Genomic DNA, 18,796 nt, shown 5'->3' with positions numbered 1-18,796 from the left:
ATTTTTTGTTGCATTTTCTATCATCTTTTCATAATAAAGAGACTTTAAAGTACTGACAAACAACATTGTAGTTTCTTTCTCAGTTAAAGGAGATTGTACTTGAGAAGCAATATCCCTCCACCTTTGGGCATATTCTTTAAAAGTCTAATTGGCCTTTTTTTTTCAGGTTTTGTAAAGACAAACGATCAGGTGCCAAATCGATAATATGTTGGTATTGACTGATGAAGACATGAGCCATATCGCTTCAAGAGTGAATGCAAGTTCTGTCTAGCTGGACATACCACCTGGCTGCTGAGGCTGTAAGGCTATCCTGAAAGACATGCATCAAGAGTTTTTCATCATGAGCATGAGTTGCCATCTTCCTACAATACATGGTGATGTGGGTTTTGGGGCACTTCGTACTATCATATTTTTTAAATTTTGGTACTTTGAACTTATGAGGAATGACTACATCAGGGATTAAGTAGAGCCCAACAGCATCAACTAAATGATAGAAACCAAATCCTTCCATAGCCCGTAGCCTTTGTTCTAGCATACTAATCTTGGAGCTTTCTTGAGTTTCTACTCTTATCTTTTCTTTCTCCTTCTCTTTCAAATCATCTAGATCAAAAATTGGTTCTACTATCTTTTCAGTAAAGACATGATTTACATAGCTATTATAATGCCCTAGGTTGAAAGCTAACGGTATTCCAGGATATGTTGGATATGTAAAGTGTTACGGTGGAACCTCTTGAGTAGATTGGGCTTGAGGTGGGTCAAAACCTGGAGGATACAAAGGGTTAGCCACTTCTTGCAATGAGGGAACTTGTTGGCTTGTATCTTTTTCAACTCTTTTTCCCCTATTCAGCTTATTAAGAGCATCCAGAATCTTGCTTAACTCATTTTCAATCTTTTCCTATTTTTTTTATCTTTTCAAATTTGTGAGAATTTTTTTGCTCCATTTGTCTGACTCTGAATCTTGTGTTGTATCGATGGGCAGGGTTCTCAATAGATAGAGCTATCTTTGAACCTTTAGCACCATAATTATGATTAGAAATATTATGCTATGCTTCATGTACGATGCTTTGATGTAAGAATGAAATGTATATTTTTTTTGAATAAAATCTAATATGAAATGGATGCAAATGATTGTGTTAAAACATGATCATGAAAATAATGCAGATGCATAAAATCAGACAAACAACATAGTTAGTTTCATGGATGAAATGAAAGTAATGCTGATGCATAATGTTACATATGATAATGAAAATGATGCACAAAGTCAAATAATCAAAATGATTAGATAAACACCCTTTTTGTGTCTTAATTTCAGGGTATATCTATCATTGGGTAGAAAAGGGCTCTATCCTAGGTTTAGGCACTTCTAAGGTTCACTATATGTGGTTCAAGGTTAAAATTTAAAGGTTTTTAAATTGCTTCTTACATCATTATTCATCACAGACTAGTAAGGCACCATAATCTTCACCCATTATAGGCTACAAGCGAAAAAGGTTCAATTTGAATAGGAGTATTTTGCTAGCCACTGCGGAGGCATTAAACCTCACGAAAGTAATAGGTACTTTACTCCCTCCTAGAGGGACGAAGCTTGGGTATAGAGCTCATGTTATGCATATGCATATGAATGACATAATTAATAAAGTAAATAAACATGAATGAATAAAAGATCTATACAAAAGGTTCAATTTTATTAGGCTTTTAGATAACACAAATTTATTTACTGGCCTGACTCTTAGACGTCCCCAGCAGAGTCGTCAAGCTGTCATAACGTCTAGATCTGGGGATCTATCGCTAGACATTGACTTTTAGGAGTTACCACCAATATTTTTTATCTAGGTGTGATTAACCACCTAAAGAATCTGTCCTTTCAAGGAACACCTAAGTTTAAGGGTTCATAAAAGAATAGGTTCAGGTCTACTAATCAGAACAGGGTTCGAGAGTTCAGTTATGTGTAAGGAAGGTTATAGGACCCTCACAACGCCCATCAAAAGATGGTACCAGTTTAATTTTATGTTATCCAATAAGCCTTAAAATTTTACCAAGTAATTAATTATTAAAAATTATTCTCAATTGACTCTAATACTTTTAGCAGAAAATTGAAAAAATTCCCTCACCCCAAGATTATGCAAAAAAAACTACTGTTTCACTTGCAGAAGCTCCATTGTCGGATTATTTAAAAAGAAAAAAAAAGAAGAAAAAAAATGACTGCTTTTGTGCAGAAAAAATTGATACTTTCAACTTTTTTTCAAAATATTTTTTAAAAATTTTAATATCGAGAAAAATTGATACCTTCAACTTTTTCCCAAAATATCTTTTGAAACTTTAATTTCGAGAAAATTTGATACTTTCAACTTTTTCCCAAAAATATTTTTTGGAAACCTTAATTTCGAGAAAAATTGATATTTTCAACTTTTCTCCAAAAATATTTTTGAAAATTTTAATTTCGAGGAAAATTGATACTTTCAACTTTTTTTCAAAAATATTTTTTTGGAAACCTTAATTTCGAAAAAAATTGATACTTTCAACTTTTTTCCAAAAATATCTTTTTTTGAATTTTATTTAAAGAAAATAAAAATAAAAAAATAAAAAATAAAAAATAAAAAAATAAAAAACGAAAATAAATAAAATAAATGAATAAATAAATAAATAAATACAAAAAATAGAAAAAAAAACCTGAGAACAGTTCTGCTTGCGGCTCGGCTCGGCTCGACTTAAAAAAGAAAAATGGCTCGGAGAAGCAGCTCGGGGGTATCGGTTCGGCTCGGCTAACGGTTCGGAGGGGTGAGTCACGCGCGGGGCAAAAAGTGGGTTGACGCTTGGGTCGGTTCTATCTTGGCAAAACGCGGGGATCCTTTGGATTACTTAACGTAGAAACGACGTTGTTTTGGAAGGGTATATAAGGTTGATTCCTTCATTTTTTCAACAGATCGAGCCTCCTTCCTCTCTCTTTTCTTTTCTTTTCTTTTTTCTCTCTTCTCTCTAAAAGTTCTGAAGAACTCCGGTTGAATATTCACCGGATTCTAAAAAATTCATCGAAATTTGAGTTTTTCATCGAAAGTTCATCGAAAAGTTAGTCGATTTTTAGAAATTTTCACTGAAAACTGGACAGCTAGCCAAAAACTTCAAACTTGGCCGAAATTATCGTCGAAAAATTTAACTTTCGTCTAAAAAATCACCGGAATCTGAAAATTTTTTAGAAATTTTCAGAAAAAAAATTCCCAGAAAAATCTTCAAAAATTTTTCCTCGATTCTTAAAGCTATTCTAACGCTTCTAAATCTTTTTTAGCTTTCAAATCTCTTATGTCTGTCTTTTTCTATCAGCTAGTAGCTTTTTTCTCTATTTTCTGTCTGTTTTTCCTTTGATCCTAGGGTCCTTTTATAGGGATTGATTAGAAGAGTTTCTGATTAATCCCTATTCCTTTTTGGATGGAGATTCAATCTTTGAATTCAATATGAATTTTAATTGAATCTCCATTCACGGTAGGATTCTTCAGAAGAATTCAATCTTAGCCCAAAAAAAAATCAGATAAATAAAAAAATATTAATAGATAATTAGAAAAAAAATAAGATAAATAAAAAGTATTACAAGATAAATAAAAAATAATAATAACAGATAAATTATAATATATAAATGAATAAATAATAATAAAATATAACTAGATAAATAAAATACATATATAAATATTAACAGAAAAAAAAGAAAAAAAAGGAAAATAATAATAATAATAATAATAATAATAATAAAGATATATTTATTAATAAATAGTAATAATAAATAAATAAATAATAAATATATAAGATACAAAGGAAAATATATACACAAAATATAAAAATAAAAATAAAAATAATAAAAATATAAAATACAAAATAAAAGCAAAATTGGGCTTACCCATTTGGACCAGGCCCAATTGATCCGGGCTTGGACCAAATTGGGTGTCTACACCCTCTATGCTTTGTTAGTTGCAAATGGTAACTTATTTTGTTTTCCTAGCTGATAGACTTCACGCACTCCAGCACTGACTTCAACAGTAGGCATGTTTAATACAAGATCATTTTTATGCATGAAATTTAATGCATTGTAGTTAAAATGTCCCATCTTTTTATGCCATAAAAAGAAGATTCATCATGTGAAGTAGCATATGCAGAGGAGTTTGCTTCATGCCAATTCAAGGAAAAACATTTTCCTTTCATATTAACAGTAAAGAGTTCATGACCAGTGGGATCATGAATTATGCATGCCTTGTTTTTGAAAACTAAAAAGTAGTTATTTTCTAGCAACTGTCATACACTTAACAGGTTTTGATCTATTTTAGGCATAAATAACACATCTGAAATAAATTTGGTACCTGTTGGTGTCTCAACTGCCACTACTCCTTTTCCTTTGACTTCTATGAAATCACCATTACCTATTCTGACTTTAAAGGTATAGGTCTTGTCTAGTTCTTTGAACATGTTGATATCAGATGCCATATGGTGTGTGCAACCACTGTCAATGAGCCATGCACTTGAGGAGGTTCTGGTTCCATAGCAAGTTGCAACAAAAACTTACTCTTCTAGTTGTTGTTGATTGGCAGCAACTCTGGCTTATTGATCCGGTTGCTACTATTTTTTGTTTTTACATACCTTCTCCATGTGACCAAGCTGCTTACAATACCTACATTGTATGTCAGGTCTATACCAGTAATATTTCTTTAAGTGAGTAGTCTTTTTACAGTGAGAGCAAGGGGGAATTTTTTTTTCTTTTCATTGTTTCTAGAACCTTTGTTTCTTCGATCTTCTTGTTTTCTGCTTTTGCTTTCTGTTTGCATCTTGCCTTTCTCCTTGGCTGTAAAAGCACTTTTTGTTGAATCCTCTTGTCTGATAGCCCTTCTTTGTTCTTGAGCTTGTAAAGCATTGAACAATTTTGCTGGAGTTATCTTGGTCAGGTCTTTGGAGTCTTCAATGGATGAGATTTTTGACTCAAACCTCTCTGATAAGCTAACAAGGACCTTTTCTACAATTCTTTTGTCTGACAGCTCCTCACCAAGTAATCTAATCTTGTTTACTATTTTCATGAGTCTGTTATTGTACTTTTTTAAATTTTTAGACTCCTTCATCTTTAAGACTTCAAACTCTCTTTTAAGATTCAACACTTGCATTTGTTTTGTCTTGTCACTGCCTTGAAACTCTTCCTTGAGCATATCCCAAGCTTGTTTTGCAGTTTCACAAGTCATGATTCTAATGAATATGTCATCAGAAACTGAAGACTCAATACAGCTTTTAGCCTTGTACCTCTTTGCTTTTTCTTCACTATAATTTTTCATTTGAGTTACTATTGGATTTGCAGGAAGTTGTGATAGTTCCTTATCATTTTTCACCACTTCCCACAAATCAAAAGCATTCAAATAAGTCTTCATTTTGACAGCCCATATCTGGTAGTTCTCACCAGAAAAAATAGGAGGTGAAGGTAAGGAGCAATTGCTTGAGGCCATTTAAGGTTGACAAAAGCTGGCTGGTAAGTGTTTGATGGCTTTTCACTCAATTTTTGGAACTCACAGGTCCTCTAAGACCTTAAAGAATGCTCTGATACCAATTGAAGGATTTAGAGCAGAGGAAGAACAAAAAACAGAAGAAACTAATCTGTCACTTGAAGTAAATTGCCTCATCAGATCATAAGCTTCATTTCATTAATTTATAGGCTTCAAAAATACAAAAGTTTGTTTAACTACTACAAAAGTTATTTGCCTAACAATATAGATCACCATGCACAGATCCATCATGTTACCTAAACTGATCAAATGGCAAAACTTGTTACAAAAGTACTAGTAAAAATATCATACCTAATTGCTTCAACCACTAACACACTAATAGTATTCAGTTAGGTTTGACAATGTCTTAAAAAATTCCCATAGAAGATTGGCGAATATTGCCTTTTTGTTGTATATATCCATGCTGGTATATAACAAAGAAATATTGCCTGAACCTAAACAACGTGGTTACTTCATTGAAAAAATGTTCAATCATGTGGATGCAACATCAAAAAGAGTAGAAGCAATTTCAGAAAAAGGAGCAACCATAATTCTGCAGCAATTTATTTTCTTGAAAACATTTTTTTCTGTTTTACAATTTATTGACAATATTTTTCTGAATTTTGGATTTGTATTTGTTTTGATGTCAACTTAGAAAGGACAGCTATTGACTTGAAAAGTTTTTTGTTGACTTATATTATTATTGAATAAAAATGAATACTGCTATTGACCTAAAAACTTTTGATTTCTCACTACCTCATATTGCATGCAAATTGAACAGTTAGAGGACAGCTTTTTCTTCTAACTTCAAATTTTGTGTTCATAAAACAAAAGGAAAAATTTCATAGGAAATAGAAAAAAATGCCCCTGCTAATTTTTTTTTAGTAATTTTATTCATCGAATATTTTTTATAAAATTTATCTAATTAAAAAATAAAAAAAATAAAAGATAAGAAAATAAAAAAATTAGAAAATGGAGAAAATGAAAAATTAAGAAAAAGTAAAAAAACGAAAAAAGAACTCATAAAAGTCTCACATTAACATCTCATATTAAGTTTAAAATATTAATTTTTTAAATTAAAATAAAATAATTTTATTAATACAATACATATAATTATATAAAATTAAATAAATAATAAAAAATATATTTTATATATACTTTGAAATTGGTAAGGACAAATTAACTTGAATACACTTTTGATCTGAATTCATTTTTTTTTTTTAAAGCTTCATTTGTTTCAAGTCAATGCCAAATTAAAAAAAAAATGGATTCTTATTAAATTGAAATGAGTCAAAACCGTGAAATATAAATTATATTAATATCTCTATCAATTGCACATTTTATTACAAAATTTATCTAATTAAAAAATATAAAATATACAAAAAAATTAAATTGGGTACCATGTCGAAGCATCCATTGGATTTTTCTTTCTCAAAATTACTTTCATAAAAAAAATTAAAGCACAAAAAAAGAAAAAGAAAAAAGTTTGTTAGGGTATTACATGAACATCTCAATTAAATGGCATCATATCGGGGACAAATTGTTTTTGCCAATTCTATCCATCAACTTCTTTTGTTTCATAATTTATTTAATTAAAAAATAAAATAAAGAAAAAAATAAATTAGTGTCAAGCGAAGAAAATAATAATAATAAAAATCTTAAATTATAGTAAATATTCAATTTAGTATTTAAATTTTAAAAATTTTTAATGTGATATTGAAATGAAAAATATGTTAATTAATATAATATTTTAACAATAATATATTTATAATATGTTTATCATATTAAAAAATAAATATCTTATTAATTAATAAATTTATAATTTTAATAAGTATTAAAATTTTTTAAAATTTATGTACCCTAATAAACATTTCCTTTCGTTGGGAAACATCGTGTCAAAAATTTTAGGGCCTTGGACCTCGGCGCCACTAATTTCGCCTATGAAATACCTCACCATAATTTAGGTCAAATAGCTAACAATTAGTTTTTGTTTGAAGGCTGACAACCCATTAACAAAGTTAGCAAATCCTCCTTGAAACAGATGTGGAATAAATACAGACTTTGAAATGTAAAATCACATGATCATGTAGAATAAATAAAATGGCGGTCCACTCTATTGCCAATCCTTGCAAGTAAATCTAGGCAACTCGGTTCTGTAATGAGTTATCTCTATGTTCAATACTGAAACTACCCATGGAGGATAACAATTGGAAACTGTTTAATGTTAATAGTCAATTGAAGGGTTCTCTCACATGCCTTTTTTTTTTACCTTACGATGGTTTTATCAATCATGAAGTTGTCATTTGCAGCTGATACGATTGCTGCAGCACAATCCATTAGTGATGGTCAAACATTGGTTTCTTCATCCCAAAGCTTTGAACTGGGTTTTTGCTCTCCTGGCAATTCAAAGAATAGATTCCTGGGGATGTGGTACAAGAATCTTTCTGGGGCAGTTGTGTGGGTTGCAAACAGAAACAGCCCAATAGCTGATGCAGGTGGAGTTTTAACAATCAATAGTGATGGAAACCAGATACCCTTTGATGGAATAAACAACACTGTTTGGTCTTCGGACATCTCTAGAAAAGCAGAAGATCCAGTTGCACAACTCTTAGATTCTGGGAACTTAGTAATTAAAGACAACAAAACCATGAAATCTGTTGAGATCTATCTGTGGCAGAGCTTTGATCACCTGTCAGACACGCTGTTGCCAGGCATGAAGCTCGGCAGAACTTAAAAACTGGATCAGAATGGTTGTTAACATCTTGGAAAAGTGCTGATGATCCATCTCCAGGAAACTTTACTTGCAGACTTAGCATTCAAGGCTTGCCCTCTACAGTTAGTTACTTGGGATCAGCAAAAGTGTACCGTAGTCGACCATGGGATGGTTATAACTTTGGAGGTACTTCTGTGTCTCCCAATTTGGTTTTGTACCATATTTGGTGCATAATGAGGATGAAAGCTATCACAGTTATGAGCCTTTCAACAACCCAATTATTTTGCGATTAACCATGGACCAGTCGGGTACTCTCCTGCGTGTTAAATGGAATGAGAGGACCAGCAAGTGGTACACATTTTTCTTAGCGCCGCCAGACCAATGTGACCAATATGGCCAATGCGGTGCAAATGGTATTTGCAACATCAACAAGACACCGATGTGTGGGTTCAGACCTGAATCAGAAGGGATGGATTCAAATAATCGCAATTGGTCTAACAAGTGTGTAAAAGAATCATCATCAGATTGCCAAAATGGAAAGGGTTTTCTAAAACTTATTGGGGTGAAATTGCCTGACTTCACAGAGTTCAAGTTGAATGAGAATATGAATCTTAAGGAATGTAAGATGGACTGCTTGAAAAACTGCTCTTGTAGTGCTTATGCAAGCACGAAATTAGATGAACAAGAGAAGGGCTGCTTGATGTGGTACGGGGACCTGATTGATATGAAAAACCAATCACGACAAACGATGGGACATGATATCTATGTAAGAGTACCATCTTCAGAACTAGGTAAGTAAACTAGTAGAAATAAAACGTTTATTGTCGTTTTTCTATTGTTTGGTTGCATAATGTCAATCTGAAAATAGTCTTTCCAAATACTAACTTTCTGTTTGCAATATGAACCCTAATCATTTGCTTAATTCTAAAAAAAGTTGAACCAGCTTTGTAAACCCACAAGCAGCACATAACATTGTAAAATTTACATCATTATACTTCCCTGCAACATTTCCTGGTGGAAACTAACACAAATATTGTTCTTTTGTTCTGTATAAAATTCTTCAAGGAAGGTGTTAGGCCTAAATAGAAAGCTTTAGCAAAGGTCTGTGTGTTACGGATTAGCATTTTTGAAAAAAATGAAAAGGTTAATTTATTTTAAGAAAATTATTGTTTGGACTTGATGCTGCCTCTCCAAGGATCAGTGCGTGCTTCAAACGAAAAGAAACCAGTAAAGATCATCATGGTAGTTTCAATCATTTCTGGAATGCTTATCTTGAGCTCGGTGTTCTGCCTTATCCTGAGGAAAAAATGGAAAAGAGGTAAGCATAAGTGTTTGACCTTGCTGATTTTGTTTTTCGATTTTTTATTTAAATTTCGACTAGAAAGTTGTATTTTAATTTACACGATGAAGCTGTCCTGCTGCTGCAATTGTATGCTTTCAGTCATTCCTGGCATGGTGATCTTGGCTGCTTTGTTCTGCTACATTATGAAGAAAATATGGTAAAGAGGTAAACGAATTCATCTTACCTTTCCAAATCATCATCACTATTTTTCAAATACATTAGACTTAGAGGCTAAAGTGTCAGAATAGGCCAAGAGAGCTGCAAGGATAATGTAGAAGTGTCATTGTAAGTTGCATATTCTGTCTATGCAACATGCAGGGCATCCTTCCAACAGGAAAAGAAATTGATGTAAAGGGACTGTCTAAGATTTCAGGACAAGGTGCTGAAGAGTTTAGGAATAAAGTAGTTTTAATTGCCAAACTTCAACACAGAAATCTTGTTTGGCTCTGTGGCAGCTGCATTCAGGGGAAGAAAGGCTTTTGGTCTATGAATATATGCCCTACAAAAGTATGGATTATTCTATCTTTGGTTTGATTTCTTGACCTTTCATGCATCTTATCATATTAAATAATATTTGATTCCTCAATCTTCAATACAATAAGCTCAAATAAGATTGGAAAGGCCTAATTTTGAGAAAGTTATAATAAGTCAGGGAGGTGGTGTGCAGATCATGACAGGAGAGTGTCATTGGCAAGGCAGAAACTCTTTGACATTATCATGCAGATTGTGAGAGGACTAACGTATCTACACCAAGACTCGAAGATCCAAATTATCCAAAGAGATCTCAAAGCCAGCAATATTCTGCTAGATATAGATAGTAATATGAACCCCAAAATTTCAGACTTTGGCTGGTCAAGAACTTCGAAGGGGATGATAAATTATCAGAAACTGAAGGATCTAGAGCAAAAGAAGAACAAAGGAAAAAGTGAAGAAAGAAATATGGTATTACAGTAAATTGCCTCGCTTAGATCATGAGCTTCATCTCATTAATTTATAGGCTTCAAAAATACAAAAGTTTGTTTAACTATTACAAAAGTTGTTTGCCTAATAGTATGGATCACCATACACAGATCCATCATGCTACCTAAACTGATAAAATGACAGAACAAGTTGCGGTAGAAATGCCATGCCTAGTTGCTTCAACCACTAATGTTCGTCTTTGGCATTTTTACTGGAAACACCAAGACTTTTTCTTAATGTTTGAAACCTTGCCTTTAGTAAGGCTTTGGTCAGAATATCTGCAATTTGATCTTCTGACTTGCAACACACTAGCTTCACTTCATTCTCAGCTTCAACTTCTCTAATAAAGTGATACTTGATCTTAATGTGCTTAGTTTTTCCATGAGACATAGGGTTCTTGACTATTGCAATTGCTGAGTGATTGTCAAAAAAATTTTTGTTAGATCATCTTGCTTTTGACTCAAATCCATTAGAATTTTTTTTAACCAAATTGCTTGAATAACAGCAGTTGCAGCAGCTATATACTTTGCTTCTGTTGTCGATTAAGCCACAGTTCTTTCTTTCTTTGAGTTCTAGCTGAACACATTTAATCTAATGAAAAACATATAACCTGAAGTGCTTTTCATGTCTTCATGAGAACCAACCTAGTCAGTATTTGTGAATCCAACTAGTCTTGAACTTTCATTCTTCTTGAACCAAATTCCAAGTTCATTGGTTCCTTTGACATATTTCAACATTTTTTTTGCAACCTTAAAATGCAACTCACTAGGATTTTGCATGAACCTAGAGAATAAATTTGCAGCATACATGATGTCTGGCTTTGTTATTATCAAATACAACAAGCAACCAACTAAGTTTCTATAAATATAACCATCAACTTTGTCAGCTCCATCTTCCTTAATGAGTTTTTCATTTTGAGACAAAGGAGTGTTGACTGGTTTACAATTTTCCATCCTAAATTTATTCAGGATTTCATTTGCATTTTTTTTGACAAATGAAGATTCCTTGCTAGTCTTGATGAATTTTCACTTTAAGAAAATAAGACATTTTCCCGTTATCTATCATCTCAAAAACTTCCTAAATTTGGTGTTTAAAGTCCTCCGCAAGAGTTCATTTGCTATCTATCACCAAAAGATCATCAACATACAAAGAAACAATCAACAGATCATTACTGTCAAAAATCTTAATGTACAATGTTGCTTCACTAAGCTTTTCTTGAATCTTAACTTTAGCAAATGATCATCAATTCTAGAATTTCAAGCTCTTGGAGCTTGTTATAATCTGTACAATGCCTTCTTGAGTGGATAGACTTTGCCCTCATCTCCTTTGGCAACAATACCATCAAATTGTTCAATATATATCTCCTCTTCAAGATAACCATTCAAAAAGGCAGATTTGACATCAAGTTGGTATATTTTTTAACTTTTCTAAGTTGCTAAGGCCAATAGCAACCTTATGCTGTCTAACCTTACGATTGGAGCAAACATCTCTAAAAAATCAACACCATACTATTAGGAGTTACCTTTAGCTACTAATCTAGCTTTACGTTTGTTGATGGAACCATTTGCATTCAACTTCATTCTGAAAATCCATTTAATACCAACGAAGTTTTTGTTGCTTGGTCTGTCAACAAGCATCCAAGATTGATTCTTCTCAATCATATGAATCTCTTCCTTTATGGCATTTCTCCACTTTAAAAATTTGATAGCTTCTTCAAAACTTACAGGTTCAAAAATGGCAACATTTAATCTTTGATAAATATCTATGAGTGGTCTGATTCCTCTCACTGGTTCATGATCAATGATTTCATTTTCAAACATATAATGTTCTTGATCTTGGAAGCTTATCATGTCTGTAATAGTTTGCTTGACTGATTCTACCTTTGACTTTTTCCAATTCTAGGCAATTTGCTCATTAAATCTCATGTTTCTACTTATAATAACCTTGCCTGTAAGTGGATTGTAAGTCCTATAGCCTTTGGTGATGTTGCTATCTCCAAAAAAATACAGATTTTTACTTTCTGATTAAGTTTGTCCCTTTTGATATCAGGAACAAACACATAACAGATGTTGCTAAAAACTTCCATACCAGGCTCGAATGGAGTTTTTCTTTTCAAAGCTTTTGTGGGTAGCCTATTGAGCAAGTAGATAGAGATATTGACTGCCTCTACCCAAAATTTCTTGAGAAGATTTTTCTCAAACAACATGTATCTTGCCATCTCCATAACTATTCTATTCTTCTTTTCATTGACTCCATTTTGTTGTGGAGTGTAAGTTGCTGTGAGTTGGTGTTCAATTCCATCAACTTCACAAAACTCATTAAATCTGTTAGATGTGTATTCAGTACCATTGTCTAACTTTATAATCTTGATTTTACAGTCACTTTGATTTTTAATCCAAGCCTTGAACTTTCAAAATACATTTGCAACTTCATACTTTTGTTTTATGAAGTAAATCCAATGTATTCTGGTCAAATCATCTTTAAAAGTAATGAAATGTCTACTGTCATTCAAGGACAAGATTCTCATAAGACCACAAACATTAGTATGAACAAGTTGTAGTTTTTCAATTACTTTCTATGCTTTGTTAATTGCAAATGGTAACTTACTTTATTTTTCTAGCTGATAGACTTCACACACTTCAGCATTGACTTTAACAGTAGGTAGGTTTAGTACAAGATCATTTTTATGCATTAAATTTAATGCATTGTAGTTAAAATGTCCCATCTTTTTATGCCATAAAAAAGATTCATCATGTGAACTAGCATATGTAGAGGAGTTTGCTTCATGCGAATTTAAGGAAAAACATTTTTCTTTCATATTAATAGTAAAGAGTTCATGGCCAATGAGATTATGAATTATACATGCCTTATCTTTGAAAACTAAATAGTAGTTCTTTTCTAGCAACTATCATACACTTAATAGGTTTTAATCTATTTTAGGCACAAATAGCACATCTACAATAAGTTTGGTACCTATTGGTGTTTCAATAGCCACTACTAATTTTTCTTTAATTTTTATGAAATCACCATTACCTATTTTGACTTTAGAGGTACATGTCTTATCTAGTTTTTTGAACATGTTGATATTAGATACCATATGGTGTGTGCATCCACTATCAATGAACCATACACTTGAGGATGTTTTGGTTACATAGCAAGTTGCAACAAAAGCTTGTTGTTCTAGCTATTGTTGGTTGTCAACAACTTTAATTTATCGATCTAGTTACTATTATTTTTTGTTTTTGCATACCTTCTCCATGTGACCAAGTTACTTACAGTATCTACATTGTATGTTAGGTCTACACTAGTAATATTTCTCCAAGTGAGTGCTCTTTTTACAGTAAGAGTAAGGTGAAAATTTTTTTCTTTCCATTGTTTATAGAACCTTTGTTTCTTCGATCTCTTTATTTTTTATCTTTGCTTTTTGTTTGCATCTTGCCTTTTTCCTTGGCTGTAAAAGTACTTTTTATTAAATCCTCTTGTTTGATAGCCCTTTTTTACTTTTAAGCTTGTAAAGCATTAAATAACTTTGTTGGAGTTATCTTGGTCAGGTCCTTAGAGTCTTCAAGGGATGAAATTTTTGACTCAAACCTCTCTAATAAGCTGACAAGAACCTTCTTCACATTTTTTTTATCTAACAACTCCTCACCAAGTAATATAATCTTGTTTACTATTTTTATGAGTTTGTCATTGTATTGTTTTAAATTTTCATACTTCTTCATCTTTAAGGCTTCAAACTTTCTTATAAGTTTAACACTTGCATTTATCTTATCTTGTCACTGTTTTGGAATTCTTTCTTGAGTATATCCCCAGCTTGTTTTGTAGTATCACAGGTCATGATTATGATGAATATGTCATCAGAAACTGATGACTCAATGTAACTTTTAGCCTTTACCTTTTTATTTTTTTTTCACTATAATTTTTAATTTGAGTTACTATTGGATTTGCCATAAATTGTGCTAGTTCTTTTTCATTTTTTATCACTTCCTACAAATCAAAAGCATTCAAATAGGACTTTATTTTGACAGCCCATATTTGATAGTTCTTATCAGAAAAAATAAGAGGTGGAGGTAAGAAGCAGCTGTTGAGGCCATTTAAGGTTGACAAAAGTTGGCTGGTAAGTGTTTGACGATTTTTCACTCAATTTCAATAGCTTACAGGCCCTCTAAAACCTTATAGAAGCTCTGATACCAATTGAAAGATCTAGAGCAGAATAAGAACAAAGGAAGAAATGAAGAAACAAATCTGGTATTACAGTAAATTGCCTCACTCAGATTATGAGCTTCATTTCATTAATTTATAGGCTTAAAAAATATAAAAGTTTATTTAACTACTACAAAAGTTATTTGCCTAACAATATAGATCACCATACACAGATCCATCATGCTACCTAAACTGATAAAATGTCAAAACAAGTTGCACAAGTTGCAATAGAAATGCCATGTCTAGTTGCTTTAACCACTAATAGAAACTAAATGAGTTGTTGGAACATTGTAAGTTCAATCATTTGTAATCATAGCCTTTTAGCATTCTAAAGGACTTATTCCAAAATTTTCATGCAGTGGATATATGTCACCAGAGTATGCAGTTAATGGTAAATTTTCAGCCAAGTCTGATGTTTTCAGCTTTAGTGTACTTCTACTAGAGATAATAAGTGGTTAAAAGATTAGTGGTTTCTGTCATCTTGATCACCACCATAGCCTATCAAGCTATGTAAGTATACAAAATGATTTTGTGGCTTTTGTTTCTTTTCATTCTAGATTTTTTAATGATTATTATTCTAGGCATGGTTGTTATGGAATGAAAGAAGGGCCACGGAGCTGCTAGATGCATGCTTAGATGATTCTATTATTGAATCTCAAGTTTTTAGATGTATTCAAGTGAGCTTATTATGTGTTCAAAATTTACCCAAAGACAGGCCAACAATGTCATTAGTAAATTTTATGTTGGCAAATGAAGAAGCAAATGTGCCTTATCCTAAAAAGCCAGGATTCTTCATAGATACAAGTTGCAATGCAAATAAAACAACAAGAAAGGAAGAACAACATAGTTTAAATGAATTGACTATAACAATGTTTGGGAGGGAGATAGTAATTCCTAACAAGTTTGCCTTTTATTTTTTTTCGTTGCTTATAACCTATTCTTGAAAAATTTAAAAAGTGAAAAACTAAAAACTTGAAACTTAGTTAATTGATTCATATAGTCAATTTTTTAAAAGTTGATATCCAATAAATTTAGAGATTCAAATCTCGTTACTTACAACTCCTTCCCATATTCTTAAGCTATGATATTTGTTGTATGAAAAAAATAATTTAAAACTAATTGCAATAATTATTATGGATATCAGCACTTTATAATCTCTTAGGATGGGTAATTAAGTTGATTTATTGATTGTAATATCTTACTCACTTTCTCTTGTCCTATAGGTGGTTATTAACTTACCAAATATTACGCAATTGAGTCAAGCATGGTTGTTGTGGAACAAAGGGTAATGAATTCATATTTGGATGATTCATGTCAAGTGCCAAATGTATTTAGTTGGGTTTGACAATGTCTTCAAAAATTCTCATAGAGGACTGGCCAATATTGTCTTTTGTTGTATACCAGTAGACTTTTTTCCTATTCATAGACGTAGGTCATATTAGAATACGTTGTCAATAGTTATGCATTTAGTTATGTGTAAATATGCTTGTACTCTCTCATGATATAAATATACATACCATAACCCTAAATGGGATAGGGTAGAACATTTATTCTTTACAGATTCATTTCATGGTATTAGAGTGGTAGCCTTATTTGTTTCCTTATCTTCAGTTCTGATCCAAATATTTATCTTTTTTTTATATCTAAAAATAATTACTTTCTATTATTCTAGTCTAACAACTTTCTTTATAATATATTGTTTCTTAAAACTTCTTATGGCTTACAACAACCAATCCTTTTTCATACCGTGTTTTTCTTTTTCCAATATTTCTAGCCTTATCTCCATTAAGTTAAACTCAAAAAATTATTTGCTTTGGCATGATCAAATAATACCTTTTTTATTATGCGGTGATTTAATGAGGCATATTGATGGCACCATTGCACCTCCTCTTAAAATAATAACCAAAGATAATGGAATCACATCCAATCCTACATATACAGAGTGGGTGAAGAAAGATCAATTTGTTCTCTCTTGTTTGAAAGCAACATTGTCACCAAGTGCACAAGCACAGGTCCTAAGTTTTTCATTTTCTTACCAGGTTTGGATAATTTTAGAAATTATTTTTCATCAACAGTGTCAAGCAAAGTTAGATCTGTTACATGATAAGTTGTAAAGTTTGATTAAAAATACTATGTCTATTGAAGAATATCTTACCAAGATCAAATATATTTTTGATAATTTAGCAACCGTAAATCATCTTATCTCTAATTCAAAATTGGTTACTCGTACCTTGAATGGATGCCAAATACCATTGAATATCAACCAGTTGTCTTTGCTATTGAAAATAGACACCTATTTCCTTTAATGATTTGAAAGTATGGTCGTTAGTTCATGAGCAACACTTAAAAAGAATGTAGGTATTGTCATCACAACCTATGAAAGCCATTGTTAGTTCCCATAAGACAGCTATGGTAACTCACCCAAATAGTCGAGATCAGCGCTTCAATAATCCTTGTCGTGATTTTAGGCACACTAGACAAATTAATCAAAGGTATGATCATCATGATTCTCGGTCTGTTCTTCGCACAAATCATATGTCTCAACGAGACTTTCAATCAAATAATCGAGCTAATAGGAACTTTCCATGTTCTCAACATGCAAACCATGCCATAAAGTGTCAGATTTATCATTAATTCAACCATATTGTTGTAACATGTCATTACCGCTATAATAAATCTGATCATAGTTTGATCATTGGTATATCTATTTGTTGTTATGTTATTCTAAAGATATTTCTACAGGCATAATGTGGTGAGTTTGTCTGATCTAACTCTATAAATCTTAAAACCATTTATCATGTCTTTTTGAAACTATTCAAATGAATTATGGATCCTTTTTTTTTTGTCTTTTTCCATTACTTTTAAATTTCTTAATGTCTTACGATATTCTATTTATATACAAACTTTGCAACTACAATCTTTTAGTTAGAGATCAAAATCAAATGCCCCATAAGAAGTCTAAGAATAAAAGAGTTCAAATTAGAATATATCTCATTAAAAAATTAATAATAAAAAATCATTTTAATTAAATTTAATTAAAAATTTTATTAAGGGTATTTTGATCGTTTATTATTATCACTTTTGATTTACTAAGGATATTTTGGTCATTCACTATTTTCACTTTTGGAGTTTAAGAAATAATTAAAAAGATAAGGGTATTAAACTTTTTGATAATTGGTATATCTATTTATTGTTATGTTATTCTAAAAATATTTCTATAGGCATAATGTGGCGAGTTTGTCTGATCTAACTTTATAAATCTTAAGAAAACACTTATTATGTCTTTTTCAAACTATTCAAATGAATTATGGATCCTTTTTTTTTTTTTTGTCTTTTTTCATTATTTTTAAATTTCTTAATGTTTTATGATATTTCATTTATATACAAACTTTGCAACTATAGTAGAGATTAGAATCAAATGTCCCATAAGAAGTCTAATAATAAAAGAGTTCAAATTATAATTTATCTCAATAAAAATTTAATAATAAAATATTTTTTTAATTAAAATTTATTAAAATTTTTACTAAAGGTATTTTGGTCATTCATTATTATTATTTTTTATTTACTAAGGATATTTTGATCGTTCACTATTATCACTTTTAGAGTTCACACTTTTATATATAGATGATATTTATGCCGGTCTATAACAAAGAAATATTGCATGAACCTAAGCAACCTGGTTACTTCATTGAAAAAAATGTTCCAATGATGTGGATGCAGCACCAAAAAGAGTACAAGCAATTTCAGAAAAAGCAGTAACCATAACAGTGCAAGAAAGAAGACACAAATTCTGCAGCAATTTATTTTCTTGAAAACTTTTCTTGTTTTACAATTTATTGACAATGCTTTCTGAATTTTGGATTTGTATTTGTTTTCGTGTCAACTTAAAAGGGACAGCTATTGACTTGAAATTTTTATTGTTGACTTTGATTGTTATTGAATAAAAATGAATACTGCTATTGACTTAAAACGTTTGATTTCTCACTACCTAACATGGTGAGTATGTAAATTGAACAGTCAGAGGACAGCTTTTTCTTCTAACTTCAGATTTTGTGTTCATAAATCAAAAGGAAA

The 18,796-nt window shown here is 31.4% G+C and overlaps 2 protein-coding genes and 1 pseudogene across 2 annotated transcripts; 2 read left to right on the top strand and 1 right to left on the bottom strand.

The window, feature by feature from the left end:
• Positions 1–244: 244 nt before the first annotated feature.
• On the bottom strand, positions 245–5,468 carry LOC149514554 (uncharacterized). Its single transcript, XM_089744203.1, has 6 exons — positions 4,757–5,468; positions 4,621–4,651; positions 4,344–4,513; positions 728–762; positions 428–583; positions 245–310 (listed from the first exon to the last, which is right to left on the bottom strand). The coding sequence occupies exons 1-6, from the start codon at positions 5,466–5,468 to the stop codon at positions 245–247; spliced, it is 1,170 nt and encodes a 389-aa protein (XP_089600329.1).
• Positions 5,469–7,604: 2,136 nt separating this feature from the next.
• LOC111301930 (S-locus-specific glycoprotein S13-like) lies at positions 7,605–9,996 on the top strand (annotated as a pseudogene).
• Positions 9,872–10,652, top strand: LOC149514553 (cysteine-rich receptor-like protein kinase 34). Its single transcript, XM_089744201.1, has 3 exons — positions 9,872–10,066; positions 10,283–10,501; positions 10,611–10,652. Exons 1-3 carry the CDS (start codon positions 9,872–9,874, stop codon positions 10,650–10,652), a joined length of 456 nt encoding a protein of 151 aa, XP_089600327.1.
• The last annotated feature ends 8,144 nt before the right edge of the window (positions 10,653–18,796 follow it).

This window comes from Durio zibethinus, chromosome 15, assembly GCF_047325235.1.
Source record: "Durio zibethinus cultivar Kanyao isolate XHJ-2024 chromosome 15, ASM4732523v1, whole genome shotgun sequence".
NCBI classification, from domain to species: Eukaryota; Viridiplantae; Streptophyta; class Magnoliopsida; order Malvales; family Malvaceae; genus Durio; species Durio zibethinus.
The sequence above is the reverse complement of the archived record's forward strand: the minus strand, read 5'-3'. Positions and strand labels throughout refer to the sequence as shown.